Source organism: Dermacentor silvarum, chromosome 8 (genome assembly GCF_013339745.2).
Source record: "Dermacentor silvarum isolate Dsil-2018 chromosome 8, BIME_Dsil_1.4, whole genome shotgun sequence".
NCBI classification, from domain to species: Eukaryota; Metazoa; Arthropoda; class Arachnida; order Ixodida; family Ixodidae; genus Dermacentor; species Dermacentor silvarum.
Window position 1 is genome coordinate 73012473 of NC_051161.1, and position 26186 is coordinate 73038658.

Sequence of the window (26186 nt, forward strand, 5' to 3'; positions counted from 1 at the left end):
CACCAGTTTCCCGCGCCACGTCACCGAAGCGGGCCGCTCTAATTGGTCTCCTTCATCCGCGGCACGCGGCAAACCGCAAAAAATCGGTCCGGGAGCGATTCCTGCCGCGGCAAGAAAAACCCGTTTCGCGGCTGCTTTCGCGACGCGCGTCTTGCCGCCGGCGGCGCGCCGCGCGCGTTTTGCCGCTAGTGTGTACGTGCCATTAGATCGACAGAAGAAACACTCGCTCCAGCTGTACGTATGACGCACTGTGCAGTGCAGAAGCGGTGCTGCTGCCAGCCACACTACGGCGTGCCTCATAATGAAATCTTTGTTTTGCACGTAAAACCCCAAAATGCAATTCACTTCAATAGAAAATACTGATGCTGGTGCCCAATTGTAAGTGATCACTCCCTGGGTGCTCCTTTTTTTTTTCTTCGTTTGGGGTGTATGCAATGTTGCTTTACTAGCAGTAAAGTCGGGATAAACGACTTTTAAAATGCGCAAGATACTTAATATGCAACTGAATAATCAAGAATATGGCGTATAAATAGTTCAAAAAATAGAAGCACGTAGGAAAAACATATAACAGGACTTTGCTGCCGTTTCGGCCGGACCCCGGCCGGAACGTCAGTAAAGTCCTGTTATATGTTTTTCCTACGTGCTTCTATTTTTTAACTATTTCTGTGCCGGCTCCTGTGATTCCTTGTTTCACTGATATATATATATATATATATATATATATATATATATATATATATATATATATAGGCCAGACCTGCTAATGTAATTGTGCAGCTATGTTGATGTCCTCGCAGCAGCCCGTGTTGTTTGCCGCAATTTTTTCGAAGGTGATCGCACAACATATGAGCGATATAGAGCGTGACATACATTCGCACGCTGCACTAGCAGCAATGTGAGTTGATACTGGGTAGCGTTCAGGTCGCCAACTGCGTATCTGCAATTGCTATTTGCTGTATATAAGTCATGTGGCGCGACGTGCGGCTTTCAGACAGGTAGGGAGGACGTAAAGCTCGGATGATGATTTAGCGACGGAAAATCTATGTCGTACATGGAATGGTTTGGTCTTTCTGCTTGTTTTATCAGAGTCAGTCATACCCGGAATAAAAAAGAGCAAAACGGTGAATGACTGAATGGAACTTATTAGTGCGGCTGGCTTGTCGCGATATTAGAACGCCCCCAGCAGTATATATCCCTTTACACCCTTCGTTCAGTCCCATACTGTATCCATACAGCGGATACGCTCGATCTATAAGATTACTGCGAAAGGTGCGACTGCGCTCGCTACTTCGAGCGAGGCAAAAGCACATGTCGCAGAAATGAGGTGAATGGGGCATGTAACAAAACAATCGTTTTATTTCAACTTGATGCGTATATTATAGCAAAGAGGACAAGAATGATAAATTACAAAATACTGTGCAATTGTATAGATCTCTGATGCCTGACGGACGGGAGCGTCGAAAGAGACGAGAAGAAGGTCGCAAGAGAAAAGCCACCCAACCAAGGCGTCCAACTCGTCGACGAACGCGCGATGAACGCCCGGCTACCCCACATATATATATTATGACTATAATATGTCCTCCTCTTTGCTATATTATACTTCGTAACAAATTAACAGACATGTTGCACGCATTCTCGTCGCGATGAACACAGCCACTCCCGGAGACGACGTGTATTACAACTCGCCTCCGCCGAAGCACTCACACTCACGCGCGCACAGTCACCGGCAGTCGCTGAATATGGCCCAACAACACGCATGGATTGGTATCTTACAGATCCGCTCGATTCTAAGACAGGAAAACGGGAGCTAGGCAGAAAGAGAAGCCACGGTTGGAGCGTTGCTAGTCTTAGTAGTAGCTGGGGTACTTGAGCTGACCGCTCTCCGGGCCACCGCCATTTCCGTTTCCGTTGCTGTCGCCGTTTTCGTTGTGCTGCGGAGACGGGAGCTCTGGCGCGGCTGTGTGACCGCCGTGGTGTGCCGGGCCGCCGGTGGTCTGCCTGCCACCTCCGGTGACGAAGTCGTCTCCGCCTGTCGCGTAATCGGCCGCCGTCGTGCCGAAGCCCGCGCTGAGCTTGCCTCCTCGGTGGCCTCCTCCGCCGCCGCCGTAACCAGGCCTGCCAGCGTCGCCGTAGTCGTCTTCGTCAGTGTCAGTCAGATCAGCAGAGCCGGGACCACCGTGCGTTGGTCCTCCGTGGTGGGCAGGACCAGTGGTGCCACCGTGGTGCGGCCCTCCGTGAGTCGGACCGCCGTGAGTTGCTGGACCCGTTGTTCCTCCGTGGTGCTGCGGCCCTCCATGAGTTGTGGGTCCTGTGAAGTCTGGACCCGCAGTGCCTCCGTGGTGTGGTCCACCGTGTCCGAGGGCGCCATGCGTGGGACCTCCGTGAGCCGGACCGTCGTGCCCAGTCGGACCTCCGAGGGTTGTGTGCGCCGGACCAGTGTGCGTGCCGGGTTCACCGAATCCAGGGACGCCATGCGTCGTGTGCGTGGTGCCAGTGTGCGTCGCTGGTCCGTCGAATCCAGGACCTCCGTGGTGCGTGGGACCAGTGTGTCCGGGTCCTCCGTGGGTGACATCCGTCGCTCCGGGACCACCATGGGTGGGACCTCCAGCGTGACCAGTGGTGCCATATCCGGGCGCTCCGTCAGTGAGACCACCGTGGGCAGGTCCGGTGTGATCGCCGAAACCACCGTTGGGGACGTGCCCGTTAGGAAGCGCTCCGGCGTGTCCGGGACCATGGTGGGCTGGACCGGTGTGGGGAGCGCCGGGAGCTCCGGTGAACGAGCCGCTGGGGGTAGTCGCGGGGTATCCGGCGGTAGTCGGTGGGCCTAGGTGTCCCGGCGTCGCACCCGGACCTTGCTGCTGTGGTTCTGCCGCGCCATAGACGCCTCCCTGTGCACCTCCAGTGGGGCCGGCACCTTCTGGCACAACGTAGAGCTGAGAGTTGAGGTTGTACAGCGAGGGTGTCTCGTCGCACTCGTAGTTGTACCACCAGTCGCACACAAAGAACCTCTGGTTGAACACGGTGCCATTGGGGCACAGAAACGCGTCGTGTCGGCCGTCTTCTTGGCAAATGTGGAAGACCTGCGAGCACGCGGACGTGAATAAGGACACGGTAATCGCTGTACATAGTGCCAACTGACATTGCATAACTGATCCTGACTGGCAGAGACTGACCTAATATTGCCAAATTTTCTATAGCCCCCTTCATCCTTCACAGTGAGATAAACAAATTTTAGCAATACACTTTTTCACATACTGCATTTAGGGCTAGCACGCATGTTCGCCTGCAACGAACCAGGCATATTTACTAAAATATGCGCTTCTATTCTTAGAGCAAAATGGAGATGACGAGACGTGCTTTTTAAAATTTTTTATACAATTTTGCCCACTTTTTCTCACCTTTTCACTCTTTTGCTCTCCATACAGGCACCGTCCTGTGCGTTTTTTTTTTTTTTTGAAGCAAAATAAAGTGTAACCACGTAGATATTATATCCTGACAGCAAAAGCCTAGCAACAATGCATGCCTGGAAGGCTTCCCATACAACCGAAGCATTCACGTTTATTGTCAAATGATCTCGCAGTGAATATTTTACTCACTTGGCACTGTGCGTCCATGTCACCATAGTACCCAGCATACTGCTGGTCTCTGCAGCTGAATTCTGTGCGAGGAATGGAGCTGTAGACAGGGTAGTCTTGGCCGGGCGTGCCTCTGATAGCTGGCCAGGGCTGGCCATCATGCCCGTCTTGGCCGTCGTCTCCGTGATACTGTCCATCGTCATGCGGACCACCGCCAACGTGTTGCTGACCGGCTTGCGGACCGCCGTTCGGGAAGCCATTCGGGAGTCCATTAGGGGCTGCAGGAGAAAGTGTCGAAATCTTCGGTAGGCCGAAATCGGGAGCGTCTGTAGGCGCGAAAGGTGCTCCAGTCACACCGCCTGGCCCGCCAGCATGGCCAGTGTGCGGTTGGCCTGTGAAACCATGCGATGGGGTTACGCCTGGTCGTCCGTGGGTCGGTGCGTCGGCAGGCCCACCCGTGACTCCAGTTCCACCGAAGCCTGGACCCGCAGGTCCGGTTGGTCCACCTGGATAGTCTTCCGAGCCGGGCCCAGTCGTCTTGAAGGGTTCGAAAGTCGTATCAGGTCCGGCGCCACCACCGAAAGAAGGTCCCGTAGTTCCTCCCGGCACGGATGGCACGTAGGCGGGAGCAGGTCTGCCGTGACCGGGGTGTACTTCGTGACCGGCGTGATGCCCGTGACCGGACGGGGTTCCAGTGGCCTTGAATGGCTCGAAGCGATCTCCCGTGTGATCACCACCAACCGTGGTGGGAACGTGGCCAGTGTGACCGCTGCCAGGATACGCTGTCGTGCCTGTCGTGTCGACGCCTCCACCATGTCCGTAAGGTCCGGGCGTCACGTGGTGCGGGCCAGTACCGAGGTGCGTTCCCGTTCCGTGGTGAGGGCCGACCGTGTGGTGCGGAGTGCCCGTTCCACCGGTGTGGTGAGGACCTCCAGTCTGCACAAGGTCTCCAGCGTGAAGAGGTCCTCCGGTGTGGTGTGTCACTCCTCCAGTGTGGTGAGGAGCGCCGGTATGATGAGGTCCTCCGGTGTGAGGTCCCACCAGTATGGTGAGGTCCCTCGGGGAGTGGTCCCCCGGTATGGTCAAGGCCACCAGCGTGAGGCCCTCCAGTATGGTGAGGTCCACCGGCGTGAGGCCCTCCAGTAAGGTGAGGTCCATCAGTGAAAGGTCCTCCGGTATGGTGAAGACCACCGACGTGCGGTCCCCCAGTATGGTGAGGTCCATCGGTGAGGGGTCCTCCAGTATGGTGAAGGCCACCGGCGTGCGGCCCTCCAGTATGGTGAGGTCCATCAGTCAGGGGTCCTCCGGTATGGTGAAGGCCCCCGGCGTGAGGCCCCCCAGTATGGTGAGGTCCATCAGTCAGGGGTCCTCCGGTATGGTGAAGGCCCCCGGCGTGAGGCCCACCAGTATGGTGAGGTCCATCGGTGAACGGTCCTCCGGTGTGATGAGGTCCATCGGTGAGAGGCCCGCCGGTATGATGAAGCCCTCCAGCGTGAGGACCTCCAGTGTGGTGAGGTCCGCCGGTGTGAGGTCCTCCAGTGTGGTGGGGTCCGCCCGTCAGGTGAGGAGCGCCGGTGTGGTGTGGCGCACCAGTGTGGTGAGGCGCCTTAATGTCAAGGCCGTGTCCGGTGTGGCCGTTGGTGGGAGTGTGTCCGAAGCCATCGCCCGCCGGACCTGTGGTGTCACCGAAGGTGCCGTGCTTCCCCGGACCGTAACCGCCGCCGCCGCCACCGTTGGGGAAGGCAGCATCGCCTCCGCCATGAGGCGCCGGCAAGTCTCCGTTTGAGTAGTCGCGTACGTCACCATAGTCGCCCGGAGCCGTCGTGGTCGTGCCAGAAATTTGGTTGAGGAGCTCCTCAGCCCCGCCGTAACCGCCGGACAGCCGCTGCACAGCGGAGAGAAAGAACAGGAAAGCCTCAGTAAAAGGCGAAGCGGCGGCAAGAAAGTTCGTGCTTTGGCTGGCCTACGGAAGTGAGCCGTAAAACGCCATTGTGTCAGGCATGCACTCTGCTGTTTCCTGCTGAACTTCCTCGGTAATCAAATGACTGATCATTGATGGAATGCCGATCGGAAGTTTCTCTCTGTGTGTGGGGAGAGGGGGAGGGAGCTCGTGCTAATTCTCAGGGTAATGACGCTCACCGGCGCTTCTTTTGTATGTGGAAAGGAAACAGATAAAAAAGAGCACCGCGCCGCATCAAGTACTCGGTTTTTATGTTTTCGCTGTCATGGCCCCGAAAGGTACGCGTACCGATTAATAATGTATAAGCGAGCTGACGGTCGACGGCGGGCTGGAATAGATTTCGCGAGCCACGGCGATTGAGCAAAGAAGGAAGTAAAACGTGCACGATGCGCTTCGCAGAGTGGGCACACAGCTCTCGCAGATCGACGCGCAAGCGGGGTAGGAAGCCTGCGCCTTCAGCTGTGCACGAGCCCTCGCCGGCACGAGCGATGGATGAGCGGGTTCCTTAAAAGGTCGCCGTGACTTCTTACTTCGTGTGTGACCGAAATCACCGTGTCCTGTAGCCCTTGCGCCTGGCGGCTAGTCTCCGCCTCAGAGTTTCTTTGGAAAGACACAGATTACGCAGGCAGGTAAATAAAGCCCCCAGGAAAGGCGCGACTGCTCAGAGTGGTCAGAAAAATGGGCACACTGATTTCTTTCTTTTTTCACTGCCCGCGAAAAGGCGAATGAAGAAAAGGAAATTGATTACTATCCGTGTTTGGAGGAAACTTCGTAAACCGCAAGAAGCATTCTCCGGAAAAGAAACGTATATAGGAGGCGTCTGTGCTGTCACTGATGCAGGTATATAAAATGTCGTAAGGTAATCGGATGATGTTTCTTTTTTTGTCTCTTAGCGTTTTATAGCGTGATGCTGGAAAAATAGGGAAATGGTAAGAGATGAAGGGAAAGGACGAGAGGATGAGGGGCTCTCGAGAAAACAACAAAAATATAACATCAGCGAACTTTGCCACTACTGATGCAACCGCAGCTATAGAAATAGTCATGTCACACTGAGTGCCAGGCTGTACAGTCATGACTTTCCAATTCAGTTAATCAATTTGAAGTATTTTCCATGACGTCACTCGTAGACTCGCGTGAAAGTACAGCAATATTTTACTACCGGTGACTGCATTCCTCGATCTTGACATTCTATGGATTAACTGTATGGTGATCTCTCACTTTTAGAAAAAATATACAAGCTAACCAGCTCAGACCTGATGGGAGAACAGTCCTTCATAGAACAGGTCATGCGGGCGGCCGAGGCCAGTGTGGCCCTGGACTAAAGGGGCTCCGACCATTCCACCAAAATGCTTTTGAACAATAAACGTTTTCTTCTTCTTCTACAAGCTCTATAAAGTAGGTCCGCGCCCGCCTCCTGCATAGCCTGGGATATCGCCAGGTCGACCTCCTGATTTTTGTAGCTGAAAGCATGGTATTATGCAGTGGCGTCTCATTTAATTTATTCATGATGCAGCCCATACATCCTAGCTTAGTTATGCCGTAGGACATATACTGCCGCTAATAACAATAAACGTATACAGGTAGTAGTAGAAATGCCCTAAACATTGCTTAACCGCTGCTTTACAGTTTTCTTTTTCTACATCGCTCAAGGGTAGCATACAAATACATATGGCATAGTAAGGTAAATGAACGAATTAATATACTCCATTAGATTTGTTAACTAAAGGGAAGTAAGGTAGCAGTATTATAGTGCTTTGAATATACAGGTAGTATAGCAGTATCAGGCGGAGGGCGTACATAAAGAAGCACACTGATTGTCTACGGCATTCTTGGGCATTCCGTAGCGCAAAACAATGTCGAATGATGTATCTTGCAGGCGTGCAAGTGGGTATGCAATACAGACAAAGACTGTCACTTCTACCATTGAGAGAGATCCGGGCATCATAGTCGTCCCTCATAGCTCCTTATTGAAAAGCAGCGGGTATTGGGCGAAAAAGAAATGAAAGAATAATACTGACGCCGAAGAGCTTCTCAATGTCGCTGTCACGCAAGCGGGCGTGCATATAAGGCATACCGGTGCGCGGCTTTGTGAGCACGCCGCCTGCCGGACGTCGTATGTCACAAACAGATTAAACGGGGATCGGTGTTGTCCTCCATCCGACACGATAGTCTGAACGTTCGTGCAGAGAAGTGGGCGGCGCATGCGCGACGCGACGCCGTGTATATATATATATAACAAGAGCAAATCACATGCATTCATTGCTGCGCCTGACAAGGCCAGCCTTGCCTTGGGCTAGTTTGCATGATCGCCTACACGCGGCAGAGGTCGGGAGGCTGGCGGGAAGTGCTATACGCTGTATCTAGTTATCCGGCCCGAGTGACTGAAAGAATGGGCGATTACAAAACGGACCAAATACGCAGCCGCGGCACGACGCCGATTCGAACGATATATGCGCGCACGCGTGCTGCCGTGGTGACGTGAACTTAAGCGTCCGGGTGCCGCAAGATTGCTTGGTGCCTATGGCGTCGTTGATCACGAGGTAACGGGTTCGAGCCCCGGATGCAGCGGCCGCCCTTCTACTGGGACTTGCATGCGAAAAAGCATGTGTGCTTACATTCAAGTGCACGAAAACGAACGTCACGAGGTCAAAAGTAATGGACAAGCCTGCACTACGGCGTTTTCATAGCTTTAGAGCGCTAAAAACGCAACAATCAAGTAATCAAGTATATCGAGCCTTCCGTGCCTATCAGGCGCCCCTTTCTTTCGATACATCTACCTTCGACTGAGCATGAAAACGACAAGCTGATGAAAGGAGAGCAATTTGGAGAGAGAGAGAGAGAGAGAGAGAGAGAAATTCATTCACAGAAAGGCAGAGAGGTCGGTCTGAGCTTGCTCTGGCCTGCTACTCTACACTGGTGAAAAGGGACAGGGAGGAAATGGGCTGATAAACGATGATGATTTCAATGTCTGATGTCTCCTATGAGCTGTGCAACCACGGTTTCAATCGCTAGTTTCTAAACAACACGCGAGCGCTCCGACGACTGCATCGACATCTTGACGAATTGTTTTGGTGAAAAGAGTCGCATTGTACAAGAAAGTCGACGCCGTCTGCGCGCACAATACCAGCTCTGACTTTCTCTGTCTGAAGATGGACACAACATTCGAAAGCTCCTGGATTATGCGCCATTGCTATATGAGAGGACTCAAAGTCAGTTCCGCCACTTATACTACTATGATGATGCACATTCTGTTAAAATCATTACCAACAGACATTGTAACCGGCTATCCCAGACAATAATCCCAGTTCGAGATCCTCACCATCTGCTATCCACAGTTCTGACTCCGTGCAAGAGCAAGTCTCATCAACGACAGCGACAGCAGACAACGAGTAGCAAGAATTTTTGACCTATCTTCCCATGGAAAATAGAAGTCGAGAAGGAAGTGGACTTTATGAATTTAGATAAAATAAATGCTCTCGACCACTTGAGCCTCCCCGCTCCTCCCTCCCTCAAATAAAAACTCGCTTTACTGACAGCAGCTGTCTTAGGCGTGTCCTCGAAATCCAAAGATAATGGCTGCCTTCTTAGTGGCTCTTCCAAGTGCACTACTCCGGTTTGCGACAGCTGTCTTAACCAGGAAGAAAAGTTGGATAAACTGTACTACAGAGAAACACTGTTATCGATGCACCGGTGACAGGACATCGCGCCAAATACTGCCATCGAAAAGTCAAGCGTCGAATGCGCAAGCACCTTGCGGTAAGAATAATATGACAATTATTGCGCGTTGTCTCCCGTCTTAATCTTCGCAACAAAACTCTAACAGACAAGGAGCTTCTTACGTGAGCGCTGATTTGGCCCCCTTTTTTTCGCGAATCGACAATCTTAAGTGATTAATTAAAGAAATATCACTTAGTCGATGTCTGATAGGGATGCTATTTCTATCTTGCCCTGCGAGATCAGGGGTCGGAATCACGAAGTCCTTTCTTGGTGTAACTGCTGTACGAACTGCTCTGAGAACTTCTCACTGATAAGTTTAGTAGGGATATGTTTATGAGCTTACTTCATGCATGCTACTTTCTTCTAAAGCTACCGTGGGTTGCTAGCCGGCTTTAAGGGGTGGTGCGTCCAATCGGAAGAGTTGCTAGCAACCTCGATTGTGCACAGCACCAGAGTCCCGCCAGAACATCGCGACAGTATGTCATCATCATTACAACACGATTGCCCCCACTGCTGGACAGAGGCGTATCCCAAATCTCTGCAGTTGTCCGTGACCTGCTCCAAGCGAATCCACACTACACTCGTGGACTGCATAATTTCATCACTCCATCTAATTCTACGTCGCCCTTCCGTGTGTTTTCTTTCCTACGGCTGGAGTTGTGTTACTAAATATGCAATGCGTTACCTTTACTACAGGGAACAGACATACAGATACAGACAACAGACAGATACAGGGAGCAGACATGCAAATGCTGACTCAGCATTTTGTATTTTCTCCCCATTTTCTATTTTCGCTTAGTATCAGTCAAAATATAAAGATCTTATTTGTTGCCTACTACACGCTGCTATCGTCTTATCTCGAGACGTAACGCTGTAAGGTATGTACACTGCTTGCACTGACGTCATCACTGGCTGCGGTGCAGGCGAACCACTAGTACTGAGAAAATCTGCGTGTCACTATACGATGCGCTCATCTACAACTGCGGACCACTGGATGATGTGAATGTTTCGCTAATGTAACGTCTATGACGCCACGTGCAGAGCACCTCACAGGCAAACCTAAAGAAAGCAGCGGACACGAGTAGACTTTTAAAGCGCTGTTCCTCTACGTTCACACTTGGAAGAAATTTATTCCTTTAACTTTCTCTCTTTTGGTGCGTTTTCTTGCATTGTAGGAGGAGATGGTACAAAATTGACGCGCTCGTTTTGTTGCGTTTGACACTTCATTGGTGGGGGCTCCTTTACAAGAGAAAATTAGATGCCAAGGTGAGCTCGCCAAAAATAAGACGCGAGCGGAACACGGTCTTTTCACCGAAGTCTCCGAACCGTGGTAGCAACCTCACTTGACGAGGAAAATATATTCGGCTGTGAGAACCGTTTTCGCTCCTAATCGAGTTTTACGGGCACTGCGGTCAGCGACCACAATAGGGCCGAGAGCGGCCGCGGGAACGCTGCGTCGCCAAACGCTCTACAAGCTCGATAAAGCGAAGCTACTAAAGTTTCCGTCTCGGGGGTGTTTTCCGCTGCAGCATCTCGTTAATTCTGTGCAGCACTGGCTCATGGTAAGGTGGCGGCCTTAACATCAGTCGAGTGCAATAATGCAGGAAAATTTGACCATCCGTTTCTGGCCATCCGTTGCCACTGGTCATGTTCCTGTGAGCGAACTTACGTGGCCGCGAAGCTTAGCCCACGTTGAACCAACGAATTCCGCGCTTATCCCCCTAGCCTAGTTAGACAGAGCTGAGTGTCAGAGTTCAACTACGGGTCCTGCTTTAACCGAGCACCCCTGAGCTATACGTTGAGCTTTCCAAGACCCACACATGCTCGATCAAGCAAAAAACGTTTCAACCCTGGTAGTTGTTCGTGCATTTCGCGCAAGTATTCAAGCGGGCGATGAAATGAAAATTAATGTAATGAAAAAAATCTGTCGTGGGCAAGAGTTTTGTTTCCTTTTTAGTTGATTATATAGGACAGTAATGCGACTCAGCATAGATTCCACAGCATAGTCTTGAGATCATCTGGTAGCAATGTGGAAGGAAGTTATCTGTTTGGCGGAGCATCTGTGCGTGTAGAACTTGTCCTATGTATCAGCTATCCCGCTGTCGTCAAAATAACGTGGCCATGCTCGTTTTTGAAAGGTTATCAATAGCATGCCGCTTGACTGCAAGAATGCTTACAAACTCAATTTCTTTTATCCCTCTTTTCTCCCCCCCCCTCTCTTCTGTATTTTGCTCGCGGCAAGAACACGCTATAACAAATCATCGCATGTCGTGATAGACGCCTCGTCGCCTGAGCATCGTTCATCTGACATTTAATACCGATAAAGACGAATGCACTATAACGCCGCAGCCACCAGCGCAAATATCCCCAACGCAACGCTGTCATTCGGATCCATCTCGCAGTGGATCCTGCGCGGAGCGTTCACCGGACTGACGCAAATGTCTATACGTGCCCGCACATGAAACATGGCCGTTCCTCGCTTCAGCACACTGCTCGGAACTAATAATTGCCGATGCCCTCACTGGCCTCTGCGGCCGCTACGCGCTCGACGTTTGCGTACTTCATTACGCTATTACCGCGACCGCTTTTCCTATGTTCGATGCGAGCGCGGCTTGGGCATTACGGAACAAGGCTCCTGGCCGCTTTCGACTCGCCGCTGAGCGTTTGGGGGGACCATCGCGGGGTTTTTCTTTTTTTTCTTCGTTTAATCCACCGTTCGCTTCCGGGAATGACGTCATAGGACTGTTGTCGTCTCTTTTCTATCGACTTAGGCTAAGGACTCCGTCGAAGACGAGGGTGTGGTTCTCAGGAGAGACAGCTGAAGACGAAAAAAAAAAAAAAAGAAGGAAAGTGAAGAAGTTGGTTCGTGGACATCAGCAATATAGGCTGCAGAACGTAAACGACACGCGACAAGGAGAGGGAAAGAGGTAATGAAATAACGATGACAGAGAGAGAGAGAGGGAGAGAAGAGGGGACCGCCAGCTTGACAGTGTTTGCCGAGGCTGTAGCTGTCTTCGAAAAAAGACACGCGCACGTCGCGGCAAATGCCCCAAAGTGACGTTCCTGGCGGTCTTCAGAAAAGCCGAACCTTCGCGTTTCTTTCTCTCAGTTCTTGTTCTCTGTCATTTTGTTACCGTTCTTCAAGGAGAGAGAGAGAGAGAGAGAGACCCAGAAGTGGGGGCGAATAAAGACGTTGTAAAACGCGTCCCGAAACGGCTCGGAAAGCTGTGTCGATCTTTTAAGAACGACGACTCCAACAGTCAGAAGGAGTGGAGAAACACGTCGAGCGCGTGCGGCTTAGAAAAGAACCGAAGAAGACGTCGAAAAGCCGCGCTCGCCTCTGTATAGTCGCTGCAGACGGTGACCGGGCCAACGGCGCGACGTCAGTTTCTCCTCTGCGAGTCGTGGCCTTATTCCTGGCGAACAATGGGCGAAACAGGCGGACGAGGTAGCAAAGGGGGAAGAAGAAAAAGAAGCAGAGAGGCAACAAGACGGGGCCGAGACGCTAACGAAACAGAAAAGCCGAGCGACTAAACATGAGCACGAGGAAGGAAGGAAGGCGGGCGGGCGGGCTGTCGAGAGCGAAAGACAACACACGGAGATATGGCTGACCCGATCGGCCGCCTCCTAAACAGCGCCGCGTGCACCTTGAAACGATGCAGATTTCGCCGATCACGACGCCTACACCGCAACGGACGCTCCGCCGGACAATCCGTGTTTCCTTGCTGGGTCACCGAGCGGGGAGGGATTCCGATGCTTTGCAGTAGGAAAGACAACGCAAGCCTACAGCTTGTAAGAAGAGGGGCTTGCAGTGTAAGTGGGGCGGGTTGGATGCGAAACTGTGCAGCGCTACAAACGCCAATGATGTTACATTGTTGTTAACATCACTAGTGACATCACGAGTGACGTCAACCGCACTTTAAAAGGGCGAAATACACTAAGCAATCCTTTTATTAAATAGGCCATCTTCTGAAGAAGCTAAGGACAGCGAACGAGCGATGGAACGAGAAATGATGGGCGTAACGCTGAGTGGCGTGAAGATAGCAAGCAAGGTGTAGCTGATATTCTAGTTGCGATTAAATAAAGGAAATGGGAGCTGAGCCAGCAAAGTAATGCGCACATCAGATAATATAATGTGCCCAAGAGATGAGGGAAAACGCACTCGAGAATGGGAGATGATTAGGAAAATTTCAGGCATCTATCTATAGTGTGGTGTTATCTGACGCGGGACAGAGGTAATTGGAGATCGTTGGAAGAGGCCTTCGTCCTTCAGCGGATTTAATTGAAGCTGATGATGATCTTGATTTATGGGATTTATTCTCCAAATCCTATAGAGGCTTACGGGAGAAACCGTAGCTGATGTCTCAGGGTTCCTTAAGGTGAAACTAAATCTAAGTACTTTTGTTTTCGTTTTTATTTTTTTCTGTTCCACCCGGTTACTATACGTGCGGGTAGTTTTACAATATTTGGCTGTCGAATACTGGCTTCTAGGACGCTGCGCAAAATTAACCCGACAGATGTACAGGCAAGGTACGATCAGCGACCTCCACTTCTTGCAGGAGAGCGCGCACGCGCGCGCGGAAACTGGACCTGACCATGAATGAATGTCGAGGAGGTTTTTCAGAGGAGGACGGCTCGGCGTTTCGAGAGGGACGGAGCGGGAACAAGCAGAAGCCGGTTCCAAACTTAGCGCCTCACGCGCTTTACTTCCACCTGACGAAGTAATGCGGCGGCGGCGGCGGCGGCGGCTTGTTTCTTTTTTGCATCTTGACCGGCGGGATTGACCTCCACTCGTCGAGAAGAAGCGCGACCGCCGCTGGCTCACGGGAGCACACGTGCGCGTCTCGCGACTTAGATACCCGCCTCATGCTCGGTAAGGCACCGGTAATGGCGCGCGCCATCCACTGGCGAACTCGCTACTATTTGGAGAAGCGAAGCCGCTCGGTGAATCTTCCGGACCTGCAGGCCTTCGCTGGCGGACATCGTTATACGCGGAGAAAAAGTGTCTCGCCAGTGAACTGCGCACGTACGCGTCGCTCGACCTCTGACACCCGCAGAATCTTCCTGTCCTCTCGTACCCACAGCAGTTCTTTCGGCTGCTCGTTCGCCCTCGCTCTCTGAACAGGTGACTGATGTGAGTGCAGCCGGGATTACAATGGCGATTACAACGCTTCATTAAAAATACGCCCTTTTACTCCGCCTCTTCGCGAAATAGCGCCCCCGACACGAACAGCGCGACGCTCCTTCGCGCTGCTGTGGGAAGCAGCGACGACGGACAAATTGAGCCGGACAATCTCGGGGAAAAAAAAAGGAAGTCGGTGAAAACAAAACACGCGGTAATCGCGCGTGTCTACGCTCACCGTCGCCTCTGAATGGAGAGGCATGCTCCGTCACAGCGCGTGGCGCGGAACCGCGTGTGAAAGTAGCGTGCTTCGGTGTACTTGGTATGCGCGAACACGCCGCGAACGTGGGATCAACGTGATAAGAGCGTCGGTCATGCATGCATGGGAATAGCGGCGCGGGCCGCTGGCTTGCGCGTTTTCTCCTTATAGCGTGGAGCCTTCCAGTTGCTCGTTCGTCGCGGCGTTTATCCTCTTTTTCTTTTTTTTTCCTTTCTTAAGTTAAGAGACAAAACTGTCGATACTCGATAATGTGGGCCCTTTATTGTTCTTCCAACGCTTCGCAGAGGCACAAAGAAGTTTCGCTGCGATGTGACAGCGCGGGCCTTCGTAACTACTATACGCCAAGTCGAGGAAGCCGTGAGGAAATTCTAGTAATCCATACGAATGTCCTTAACTATATGCGGATCATCTGCAGTAAAGTTCTTCCGACTAACAATGCTTCAGTAGAGTACGCACTTTACAAAGCCGGCGTGCTTTCGACTACTATTTGGAAGTTTTGGAACTCATAACAGTTTCAGACGCTTGAAATGTCTGCTGCTAAAAAAAAAAAGCTAACAAGTGTCCTCAGCGTTTTTTTTTATTATTCTATTGCTGTTGTACTGGGCAGGCTCACTTGTCCCAAGCACGTCACAGTGGTAACTGGTAATATTGTTGTTCAGCAGTCTCAGTGCCTTCAAACACGCTCTCCATGAATGCTGTGTTCAACGTCCCTAAGCGAAAGTCAATCCCGATTGTTAAGAAAAAGAAAACTGACAAGCGGACGGTACCACCCTCTTGTGCATATAATACAGCCATTCAGTTTGTTTTCCTTAGTATGTCTAGAGAAATGGTTAGAAATTAACAGAATATTCTTGCCGATTCCGTAACACTTGTGCAGAAACTTGTTGTATGATTGGTCTGCATAGCGCAACGTTGCCAAAGGAATGTACTAGCTCTTTGCTAGGATGAAATCCGTGTCTTGCAAATGACATCTCGCAATGTTTGGTTCTACCCCGGTGTGTTTTCTGGCTTCTTGGCAGGGAAACTGTTAGCAGTTTCTGCGTGAAGGGTTCGCTTAAATTATCGGCTGCGACAACTTTGCGGGGAAAGTCAACTCACCCTTGCAGTGCTGCCGGCGAGTAACGCAGCTTCTGAAAAAGAAAAAAAAAGAAAAGATGAAAAAAATCAAATATGAGCGAAGGGGCCTAAGTCAAAGCCATCTGTGAAGGATTAGCACAACATGCTGAGCCAAGAGGCTTGACACACATGACCGCAAATATAAAGGATTCCCTTCCACAGCGTATTATGTAGCAAAAGTGGGGTTCCGCGCAAATTGAGGACTCTATTTTAGAGTTCCTTCTACCTAGGAGTTACTGCCGAGTTCACTACAGAGCTTTCAAAGATGCACACTATGCTGTTCAACGCCTTGAAGGCGAGCTAGCTGCCCGAAGGTGTCTGGTCTTGTATATGCTCCATAGTGCAGACAAGGGTATAGTTGCATTAAATAGAGTAACAGCGCAAGGAACAGGATGAATAGAAGAAAGGCGAAGAATTATTGTATCCTTCTGTTGGTCCTGTCTCTTGTGCTGTTACCCTAACCTCCACACGTACCAACCGGTTCAATTTAGCATTCCTTTATAGGGGCGTTACTATTGCTTAACTTTGGAGACTGTGGCCTCCTAAGCCAGTGGTAGCGCGGATGCGTGCTACGCGTCACAGTGGCGTCCAGAAGGAACTAAGGCTGGCAAATGTTTACCAGGCTGTAGCGGTCTACGCATCTCATTGCATGATCACCGCGCTAGCACCAGCGACGCAGCCTGATACATAAAAACTCTAAGTTCTTGCTGTTACCAGTGAAATCGGTGGTACTCAAGGAGTATGTAGGAACAACACAGGCACCACAAACGCTGGAGTTGAACATTGGATGGTTCTTTGTAGTCCAGCGATTGTCACATATCCTTCTTTTGCCTGTGCTTCGTTATTGCGGTCGCAACGTATTTCAGAGTCCTATACCATCTGGTCCGTATAATAGCATCGTTTAGAGTATGTCTATTTCGGTCTCATGCCTCGTGCCTGATTACCGCTTGCCCGAACTGTAGCGAGAAAGCGAAGCGCCACACAGTTTTTACAACAAAATCACGAAGTAGTTTGCCTAAATATAATTCCCAGAAGCAGCATCAGTGATGGACTCGGATAGGCATGAGCGAGATCAGCCCATTTCCCAGTGCAAATGCTTCTTTTGCTATAGATGCTGATAAGATACGTACCGATTACGAAGAGGACTAGCAAGGGACTCATCCTGAAATAAAGGGAGAAAGAAGGCACATTAGAGAAGAGAAGAGAACAGTTTTAAAATAATTGCACTTGCACTTGGCATTGAGACATCAGCGCTTGACGACGGCTTTCGTAAAGTGAACATGCCTCCACACAAAATGTTCATTAGCACTTATGTCCTAGCGAGGCGAGCTTATCGTGAAACAATTATTTGCGGCAAATGACGCGGCTGCGCGTTACGCGTATTGATTACCCACAGACGCAGTGTGCCGGTTTTAACGAACTCTTATCAACGTTATCCCGCCGCTCTCTCTCGCTACAGCCACGCCGTTCTGCTGGTGAGAAACAATGTCAAGGGTTCGGCACCAAGCGGTGCTGACTGCAGTCGACCTGGAAGGATCAGAATAACCTCTCTACCGAAATTTCGGAGCGAGTTAAGAAACTGCACGCGAGTTCTCGAACTTAAGAAGAAGAAGAATACGAACGAGGAGGGCGAAGGACGATGCTAGACTACATGCGTATCTAACCTTGCAAAGGCATTCCGGCTGTAGCGTCTAAATTTACATTCCAAGCGTCTAAATTTTACATTCACGGGGCTAAACATGCCACAGCGTTAAGTGTAGCGTGAGTACGTTGCGTATCACTAGAACAAAAAAGCCGAGCAAGATTGAAAGTCACCAAACGAAGCAGAAGTGGAGTTTCCAGTTCGATTCGCAAACCAGCTCTTCCCTCAAGAACACCGTAGCTTTAGCAGAGAGTAGTAGCAGTCGCCTCCTCCTGAAGTTTCGTAGCGACACTGATCTGTTCAATGAGTGGCGATGTCTGGCACGCCTCGCTAAAACGTCACCAATGACTCGGTGTAGCAGGATTGCTCAGTGGGTCACCGAACTTACTATCCACAGCGCTGCTTCATGGCGCCAGTAAGAAAGACAGCTCTGGCACGTAAAAACCCCATTCGTTCACTACATTATGGTAAGCGGGAAAGTAACAAGCAGAGATGATACATCGTCACAAGGGAACTCGAGGTTTCAGCACTGCATAGAGAAAGATAAAGCGAAATAAATGGCCTTGGAAGCCAACTGGCGTTGAGGTGAATGAAGAAATATGCACGTTAAGAAGGACGCGAAGTTAAGACAAAGATCAGTCACGGAACACGATGGCTAAATAAGGTACGCGGCACGAAATGACCGATCCATCCGAAGTATGCTCCTGTTATTCGAGATCGTACGGACGCTTCTGTACCTCTGAATCTGCCTCTTTAAGGCTCATAGAGAAGGGCCGAGGGGAAAGTTCTGAATATAGACACCATTTCGCCCTCGCTTTTATTTTTTATCGTTTCGTTTCCCTCGCTTGCGTTTTCTCTCTCGGTTCTCTGATGATCCTGTATGCATGCACGGATCGTGTTCTGTTGCACACAATGAACCACTCGTGAATCAAACCCTCACGGCGAAATGCCGACTGGCATGGAACGAAATGCGAAAGGGTGGCCTTTCGGAGTAGCCGGCTCAGCGTAAGTCATGAGTCTATTTGCTACTCCATGTAATGTGTATCTAAGCCCCGAGTGATCTATTGGGTCTTAATGGTCGTCTGTGTAATGGTGCAGCGCGGTCTATTTTTACCGCGCGTAGCACCGCACAAGGTTAAAAAAAAAAAAAAAGAACCAGACGATGACCTAAATTTGAAGCAGACTCTTCCGCCTCGTCGCAAAGGGCAGTTGGCCGCAGAGAACGCAAGGAGTGAAGAGAAAATCACTATAAACGACCGTGAATATGCGGGACTGGAGCAGCAATGTAGCTCAACGTCTTCGGCGTATTTCATTACTTTGCAGGCCCAAAATGAAACAATATGAATTGTTTTTCAATTATGAACATGAAGCAATTATTCCTAAGTCTCTTGCAGTTGACAGCGACACGATGGCTGCGCAGGGAGCTGACTAAAGTTATGCGATTTGAGCATAAAAATTTACTACGATAAAACTAGTGCTCCTGGCTTGTAACAAAACACCGCGGACGCACAAACCATGAACAAAGTCGGCATGCAGGAGAGAGGTCGCATTCCGCCACCCCGTCACAAGGCGATTCATTCTCTAAAAGGGAAGGACGTCTGGGATGCGGAAGTGAAAGGTGATCTCTCTCTTGTGATCGGTCGAGATACCGATCGCCAATCATTGAGTACTGCAGGTAACTAGCTACTGAGGCGAAATGCGGGCGAACGGAGGTCCAGCTGACACCATGCTCGTCGACATAAAGGATACGTGGCGTGCCTGTTGTGACTGAGGCACAGCGCTATAAGCTACCGCTCAACGCAAGACTTTTGCGATGACGTGCGCGAAAGTACGAGTGACCTGCGAGAACCCCTGGGGCCGTGAGTCGTTGATAGAGGAGTCATCGCTCACTGTCAGTGACGACCAATGCCGCCACCCGAAGAACGAAGCGCTCTGAGTGGTATCATCCTCCGCTTTCTGGTTTGTTTCCTCACCACAGAGCGCACTGTTCTTTCGCAAGAGACGGTCTTTGCGCGGAAGCTGTTCGATATGGTGGCATGGAGCCACGGGTTGTTTCGAAATTCGCCTATTGGCGTATGCGTATGCGTATGCGTATGCGTATGCGTATGTGTATGCGTATTCGTATTCGTATGCGTATGTTCGTATTCCCAAGTGCGTTTTCATGGTGCACATTACTTGACACCTTCGGAGAGCAATCTCTTTATTTCTATCTCTCACGCTATCGCTCTGTTTGTGTGATTGTACAGATATCAAGAAGAGATCTGTGCCAGAAAAGGATGGCTCAGCCTTTCGTAAAATATATCTCTCAGTAAATTCTGTAAATTCCTCTCTCCCCCGTCTTGGCAGTAACTGTAAGTCCCCTACCCCCTTTTTTTTTCTTCTGTCAGTTAAAGGGGCATAAAGATTAATCTCTAGTTAAGGTATATTAGTAAATTGCGCTTCAGCAATATCAAAGGCTACTCTAACGGCAACAGGAAGTTTGGTAAGATAGAGAAGGCTACAAAATCGAGAATGGGGGCGACGCGACCTTGAAGTCCCCGAACCAGCGCCCCGTGACGTCCTGGATTTTGACAACGTCTACTCGGTTTCGGGTAATCGTTTACCGGCAAATAAGGATTGTATCGCATTCCAAATGAACAAAGGTGTCCACCTGACAAGTTTCTAGAACATTTTGCAGCGCCATAACTGTAAAGAATGAGGGAAATTGAAGTTACATCCGCGACTTCCCACTGACAAACCTGACACTGCGAATTTGGCACGAAATTCAAAAGAGGGAAGCGTGGCCATCACTTCCTGCGCTCGCGATCAACGTTCTCCCGGCAACCGAATTAAAATGCGGAATCAAAAGAAAGCTTGATTCGTTCAAACAGATTTAGAGTTGCTCTTTAGGGTCCTTCTAGGTTTCCATAAGGACGTCCTGTCTACTTCACATGTGTTCCAACAAATCATTCCCTTTTCTACACGGAAGTAAGTTCTAACCCTGCCTTTTCTTCCCCACTATGTTGCTTATCGTGGCGTGGCCTGTTGCTTTATCTTTTCCTCTCTTTTTTTTTCGTTGACCTTTGTGAGATAAAACGGGAGTGGTATGCTATATTGGTAGCAGCAGGAAGCTTCGCGCAGATCCGCAATCTTTCGGGTGCGCGAATGTCGCGCCCGTAGTGTCGTACAAGTCCTCCTCCGCCGCTCTTACAAATCGAGCGAGATGGTGCTCCATAATGCACATTTATGCGACAGCCTGCATGCAGACGACGCGACAGCAACAGCAGCAGCAGACGACGCTAAAAGAGGATGGCAGTCGTCAGTCATCGCTTGCATTCCGCCACGACGCGACTGCATTGTTTTCTAATGCGCCCCCCAAGACGTCACTCAAACATTGCCGCCATTGTAACGAGAGCGCGTGGCGGCCGGAGCGTCGTCGTCGACGGCACCGGTTCCGAAATAGGCTAGGTCCCAAAGCGGGAAGCGGTTGGTGCAGACAGTTGCCGCGTGTACGCATAGATACGCGCCTCCAACGAGGTGTCAGCGTAGATGGCTCGGCGATGAAGGCCTTTCACCTTTGGACTCGCGCGCCGCTAGCGTCTATTGCTGCTGGCGTCTACTGCTGCTGTTGCTGCCCCAGCTAAGGAGGTGGCCTGCGGGCATTTCGGGGCGCCGACAGTGTACATAAACTCTCAGGGACGCTCGCGATGTGGCTGACAAGGAGTTGGCTGTTTCCTCTCTGGCTTAGTATACCGGCTGAAGGGACACTGTATGGGGCACCTTTTTTCGGGTAAACCATCACGAAGAATGAAGGCGTTCTGCTTCCTTCTCTCTCTCTCTCTCTCTCTTTTGTCTCTCGTTTTATTCGTACAACTACGCGGATATCCAAGTGTCCAATGTTCGCCGTGTCGTTAAGTGGCTCAGGGCTTTCCTGTTTGAACCTGAGATGGGTGGGGGAGGGACCGCAGGTTGCACGGTGGCTCACAACGCCGGCTACAGAGGTAAATTTGAGCGGGGTCGCTGGAGAGGTGGCAAGTCGTATAAGCGTGGCAGTTACGAGAAACGGAGCATCCCGGACAGTTTGATTAAAGGTTGCGGAGCTAAAGGAAGTTCATTGCGGCGGCTCGCTCTGACACTACCGGCCGGCTTTAGGCTCTCTTCTAAGGTATCGGTGATACTGCGCCTGGTATCACGCTTTCTTTATTTATCTTTTATTTTTTTTCTTCGTTGTTGATTTGTACGTCGAAGCGTTCAAGGTTTCTCCCGGTGCAACTGAAAGCGCTCCAGGAAAACATTCAAGGATAGAGACGATAGGCTGTACAGAGATTGACAGGATTTGTGACATTCGATACGCTGAGCCGTATGTGCCGGCATATTTATCCTGCTTGTGACACGTGAAATTCTTTCCGTTTATTTACAGAAAAGCGATGCTTCGTTTCGGTCATTTGGCATGGCTCAGCAAAAAAACTTCATTTAAGTTGCTCGCCTTCTCTAGTGACTAGATGCACTGAAGTCTCGCGCGAAAGGCGGCTACTGTTGGAAGCGTTTCTGAGAACAAAGTGAGATTTTTTCTTGCCAAGGTTTCGAGGGTGAAGCGGGAGGCGAAATGTTGACAGTGAAGTACAAGCGCACGTGTTTGTCCGTCGTGATCATGCCTCTTGATTCACGCTATAGACCTCTGCAAGGGACTGGTTTGTTAACTAGCCCAACATACCACACTTCGAAGTAAGAGAAATGCGTCTACATGGACTGTCGGGGTCTTTGGTTGAAATTAATCATCTCCGACGAAAGATTTTGGGTAGAGTCCCGTCCATTCATTGCGCGTTGCTCGGGCTGAACTGTGATTTTGATATTTGAAACGCATACATATTTTCATGGCGCACTCACTGCATGAAGCGATTAGAAGCAAGTTTGTTGAGTTTAAAGAAAGAAGCCAAATTCTAGTACCTTTGCAAACATATTTACTATTCTAGCCCTCAAATTTTTGCAAAAAATAAGGAAAAAGAATGCTAGGAAATCGTAAATAAATAAATAATTAAGTACGGAATGTAAAAATTCTGTAATTACGCACCAGTAACCGATGTAAAAATTCTGTAAAAATTAACTTATACACTGCTTAAAGCAGACACCTGTGTTATATAATAAGTTAGTCTAAAATTGTTACTTTGTGTACTTCAGCTTTCACGAAATTTCCAGTCACGAATTATTTGTACGTTGCGGAGAAGTGTATAGTATGTCAACTTCGTCTGCTTTAGATTCTCTCGGCGACGATTTGCAGAATGGTGTTACATGCTTTCTTTTTGCGAAATTACTGAGTTCCGGACATTATCCTTCAGTTTTATTTCAATTTCGACTTCCAGCAATTATTCAATGGTATTTGTCTAAATATAAATTTGCGCCCAGCATGCACAACAGCTCAACAGATGCAACGGGTGTTTAAATATTTTCAATTAGACAGATTTTATTCAAATCGGTTGAGCGGTCTCGAAATGAGAACATTTCTGCAATTCAGATTTAAATAAATGGAATTTGTCGAGGTAAACCTTTCTTGAAATCTTTTTTTCCGCTCATCTTTAGACATTTATTTGCAATGACCATCCAATATGTGGACTCACATTCGCGCGCTAATGAAAAGTCGCCAGCCCAATCTATTGCTCTCTAATCTTGGAGCATTTGCTGATGAGATGTAATCGCGCGTCCGCACATTCTAACATACCGTGAGACAAGATTGCAATCGTCACAGTGGTGATGTATTCAAAGGTACCTTTGCTTAGTGTCGTGTAATAAGAACGAGAAGCGTTAACAGAAATAGGGAAACTACTGGGAAAGAAAGTTACGTTAACCTCTACGGAAATCTTTAAACAGCCTCGGTGAAATCTCAACCTAAAAACTCTGACGCTTCAATGTAATGTCTAATCTGAATTGCTTCAACTATGTTATCACCACTGGTGATTTTTTTAGAAATGAAATGAAATCAAGAAATCTTTAGTCACCTTACAATGGGGACCGCTGTTTATTTTCAAACAGCAGTAACAAAAAGAGATAATAAGTGCTGTTTGCGTAACGGTAATAAAGAAATTTTCTAGTTCTGCCTCTGCGCATCCATGTCGCTACGTGATACCGGAGTGGCAGCATTTCCGCAACACACGTGCACAGCGGAAAAGCCTACCACCTACGCAAGATGGGCTTCAATGAAAACTTATCTCGCTCGCCGCACCAGTCAAAGGCATTCATCGAGACTATTACATTACTCGTCAAAGCCTCACACTACTTTCTCTTTCAAGTGCTAATGAACTTCTCTATCCTACCCACCTAAAAAAAAAACACAAAAAAAAACAAGCACGCTCCGCACACTTCCTCTCCACTCGAGGCTCTCGGGTTTTTTCTTCACTACCCGAGTGATTAATTCATGCCGACATGTTAATGCATGCACACATGACGACAGAACACGACAGCTCGCATGTGCAACGCGTCCCGTACCGGCGCGCATCCGATGTGTCGAAAGCTTGCGCAAGCATGTCTGTCTCCATTTGGGAACCTACCCGCCTACTCATTCACTAAACGAAATGCTCTCGTTTGCGAAAAAAATACTTGCTCGCTCGAAAGCCGGATGCGGCTCAAGATTATTTCGAAGGTCGAGCCTCCTCGACATCGACGCTTCGAGCACGCATCTCAAGATGCGCCGCCGACAAAAGCGCTAGCTTGGGCGTAGCGCGTTCACGCTCCGTTGACCACGTGGTAGAAGCGTGGGCCGCTACTACGCGTGATGCATTCAAGGGTGCCTCGATACGCGCTCAAGCGGTATGCTCAAGCGAGGCTGCATAAAATAGCGCGCTCAGTTTTTTATAATCTGTGGCAGAAATGAAAAAAGGAAGGCTGGAGATGGGGTGCGCGCGACTGCTACTGCTGCTGCTGCTGTTGCAATGCAGCCATATCAACCTACTGGCCTATTCGGCGGTGCGAAAGTATACTTAATGATGCTTCGTTGGTGTTTAAGGTCAGATAATTGTTTAGTATCTCATCTGATTAACTTTGGCTACTCTTAATTTTTACAATTTCTTTATGGCTGAACTGCGTTTGTGTATCAGCAGGGACTTTATTACGTTATCCTTACAGCCTCATTTCTTACACAGTGATATCCGCACACTTTCTAACCCCTTCATCCCCCCACCCCAGTGTAGGGTAGCAAACCGGAAACTCGCTCTTGGTTAACCTCCCTGCTTTTCCTCTCTCTCTCTCTTCTCTAGCTTATATTCAGCACTTGATGCGCATGTCCCACATGTCCTGTTCTGCCTAAGTTCTTTAAGCATAAAGCATATCTTTGCAGCCTGGCGCTTTTTGATTATACTTGGCTGTTCTGAACACCAAATTCATCATCATCATCATCATCATCTATTTTTAGTGAGCAGCCACAGCTTGTCCCCGTGCAAATACAGTTTACAACTGGACATATATTCGTTTTTTTTTTTTTTTTTGCTTATCTAAACTTTCCGATGGCCATGCCAGCTTTCTGCAAGCCTTCTACATGCCTTCACGAACGAAGCTGTATCACATCATCATTAACGGGATTACTCGCAATCTTTCAAATACAGAGTATGGACGAACGTTCACTGTGCAGTACAAAGCTCGCACATTTCAATTTTTTGTTCTTTCGCAATAAAGCAAAATGCGCAGAAACGAACTGCTTCCTAAATGTTTACACCTATCACATTTCACTGATGCGTATCTATCTATACCTAGAGCCTAACCAGCTGCAGCAAACATGACCTCAAGCCATCCACTGCAGCCTTGAGCACACCACACGATTTACCTTGCACTTCTCGCAATGCGCGATATTTTGCCGGTGGCACGAATTCGGCTCAAACACGTGCGAACGGCGTTATAGAGGAGAGCGAAAAAGTGAGAGCACATCAATTTCATTTCTCACGGGGGTGGATTTCGAGCTTAGTTCGCTGTGCTTAGGCGCACGCCGTCTCGGTTCTACTTTTTCTATCCTACACGCCGCTAAATTTGCACACAGAGGGCTTCCAAACACGTTTTCGCTACAAAGTAGGTTAGCTTCACTGCTTAGCGATAGACTGAAAATGCTTCCCGAAGCGTTTGACAGCGACCTTTGTTCTGCGGGACAACTCTGTGCACACTTAGATACACTCTTCTAGAGTTTCACACTGTATGACTAAAAAAAATAATGATTAGTTTGACTAGAGTGCATAGCAGTGCATAAAGGAACTGAATGAGAAGCCGCAAACTGCGATTGTTCCGGCGTAAGTAGAACGGAAAGACGAACAGGGCGGAGGATGCTACAGGGAAGCGGCGGATCGGCATCGATGTATATCCACGGAGCACAAAGCGGAGAGCATCGCAGTGGGCGGCGCCGGGCGGTGGTGGTAGCCGTTGGGGGGCGGGAGTAGCCGGCGAAGAAGCATGAGAAGCAGCACTAACGAGCGGTATAGGCACGGTGCAGAGCCATCGACGCTCTACCAAACAGCCGCGGGGGCGTTGTTTCGCACAGGTCTCCGGCGCCAAGCTTCGTCTTACCTGTGGCCTGCGTGCCTGGTTCTTCCGGGCTGCCGAAGTCAAACGTGGGACGAAGACGACCACGCGTAGCGATCACCACCAACACTGTCTCTTTCGCGAGGTTGCTTGCTGCTGCTGCTGCTGCTCGGAGGACCGAGCAGCCGTCGACGACGTGCCTGTGTGGAGGTTAGCCCGCTGATGCGGCCGCAGGTTGCACCGGTGGACCGATGGAGCACACTACTCCACTCTGGGAGGGATAGGAAGGGAGATGCACCTCA

At 49.8% G+C, this 26186-nt stretch overlaps 1 protein-coding gene across 1 annotated transcript; it reads right to left on the reverse strand.

The window, feature by feature from the left end:
• Positions 1-1338: 1338 nt before the first annotated feature.
• Positions 1339-26186, reverse strand: LOC119461444 (collagen alpha-1(III) chain). Its single transcript, XM_049672654.1, is given in 6 exon segments — positions 1339-3080; positions 3597-4592; positions 4594-5460; positions 15753-15784; positions 16901-16932; positions 25930-26186. Coding segments are annotated over 5 exon segments (3159 nt in total). The 5' UTR covers position 16932; positions 25930-26186; the 3' UTR covers positions 1339-1847.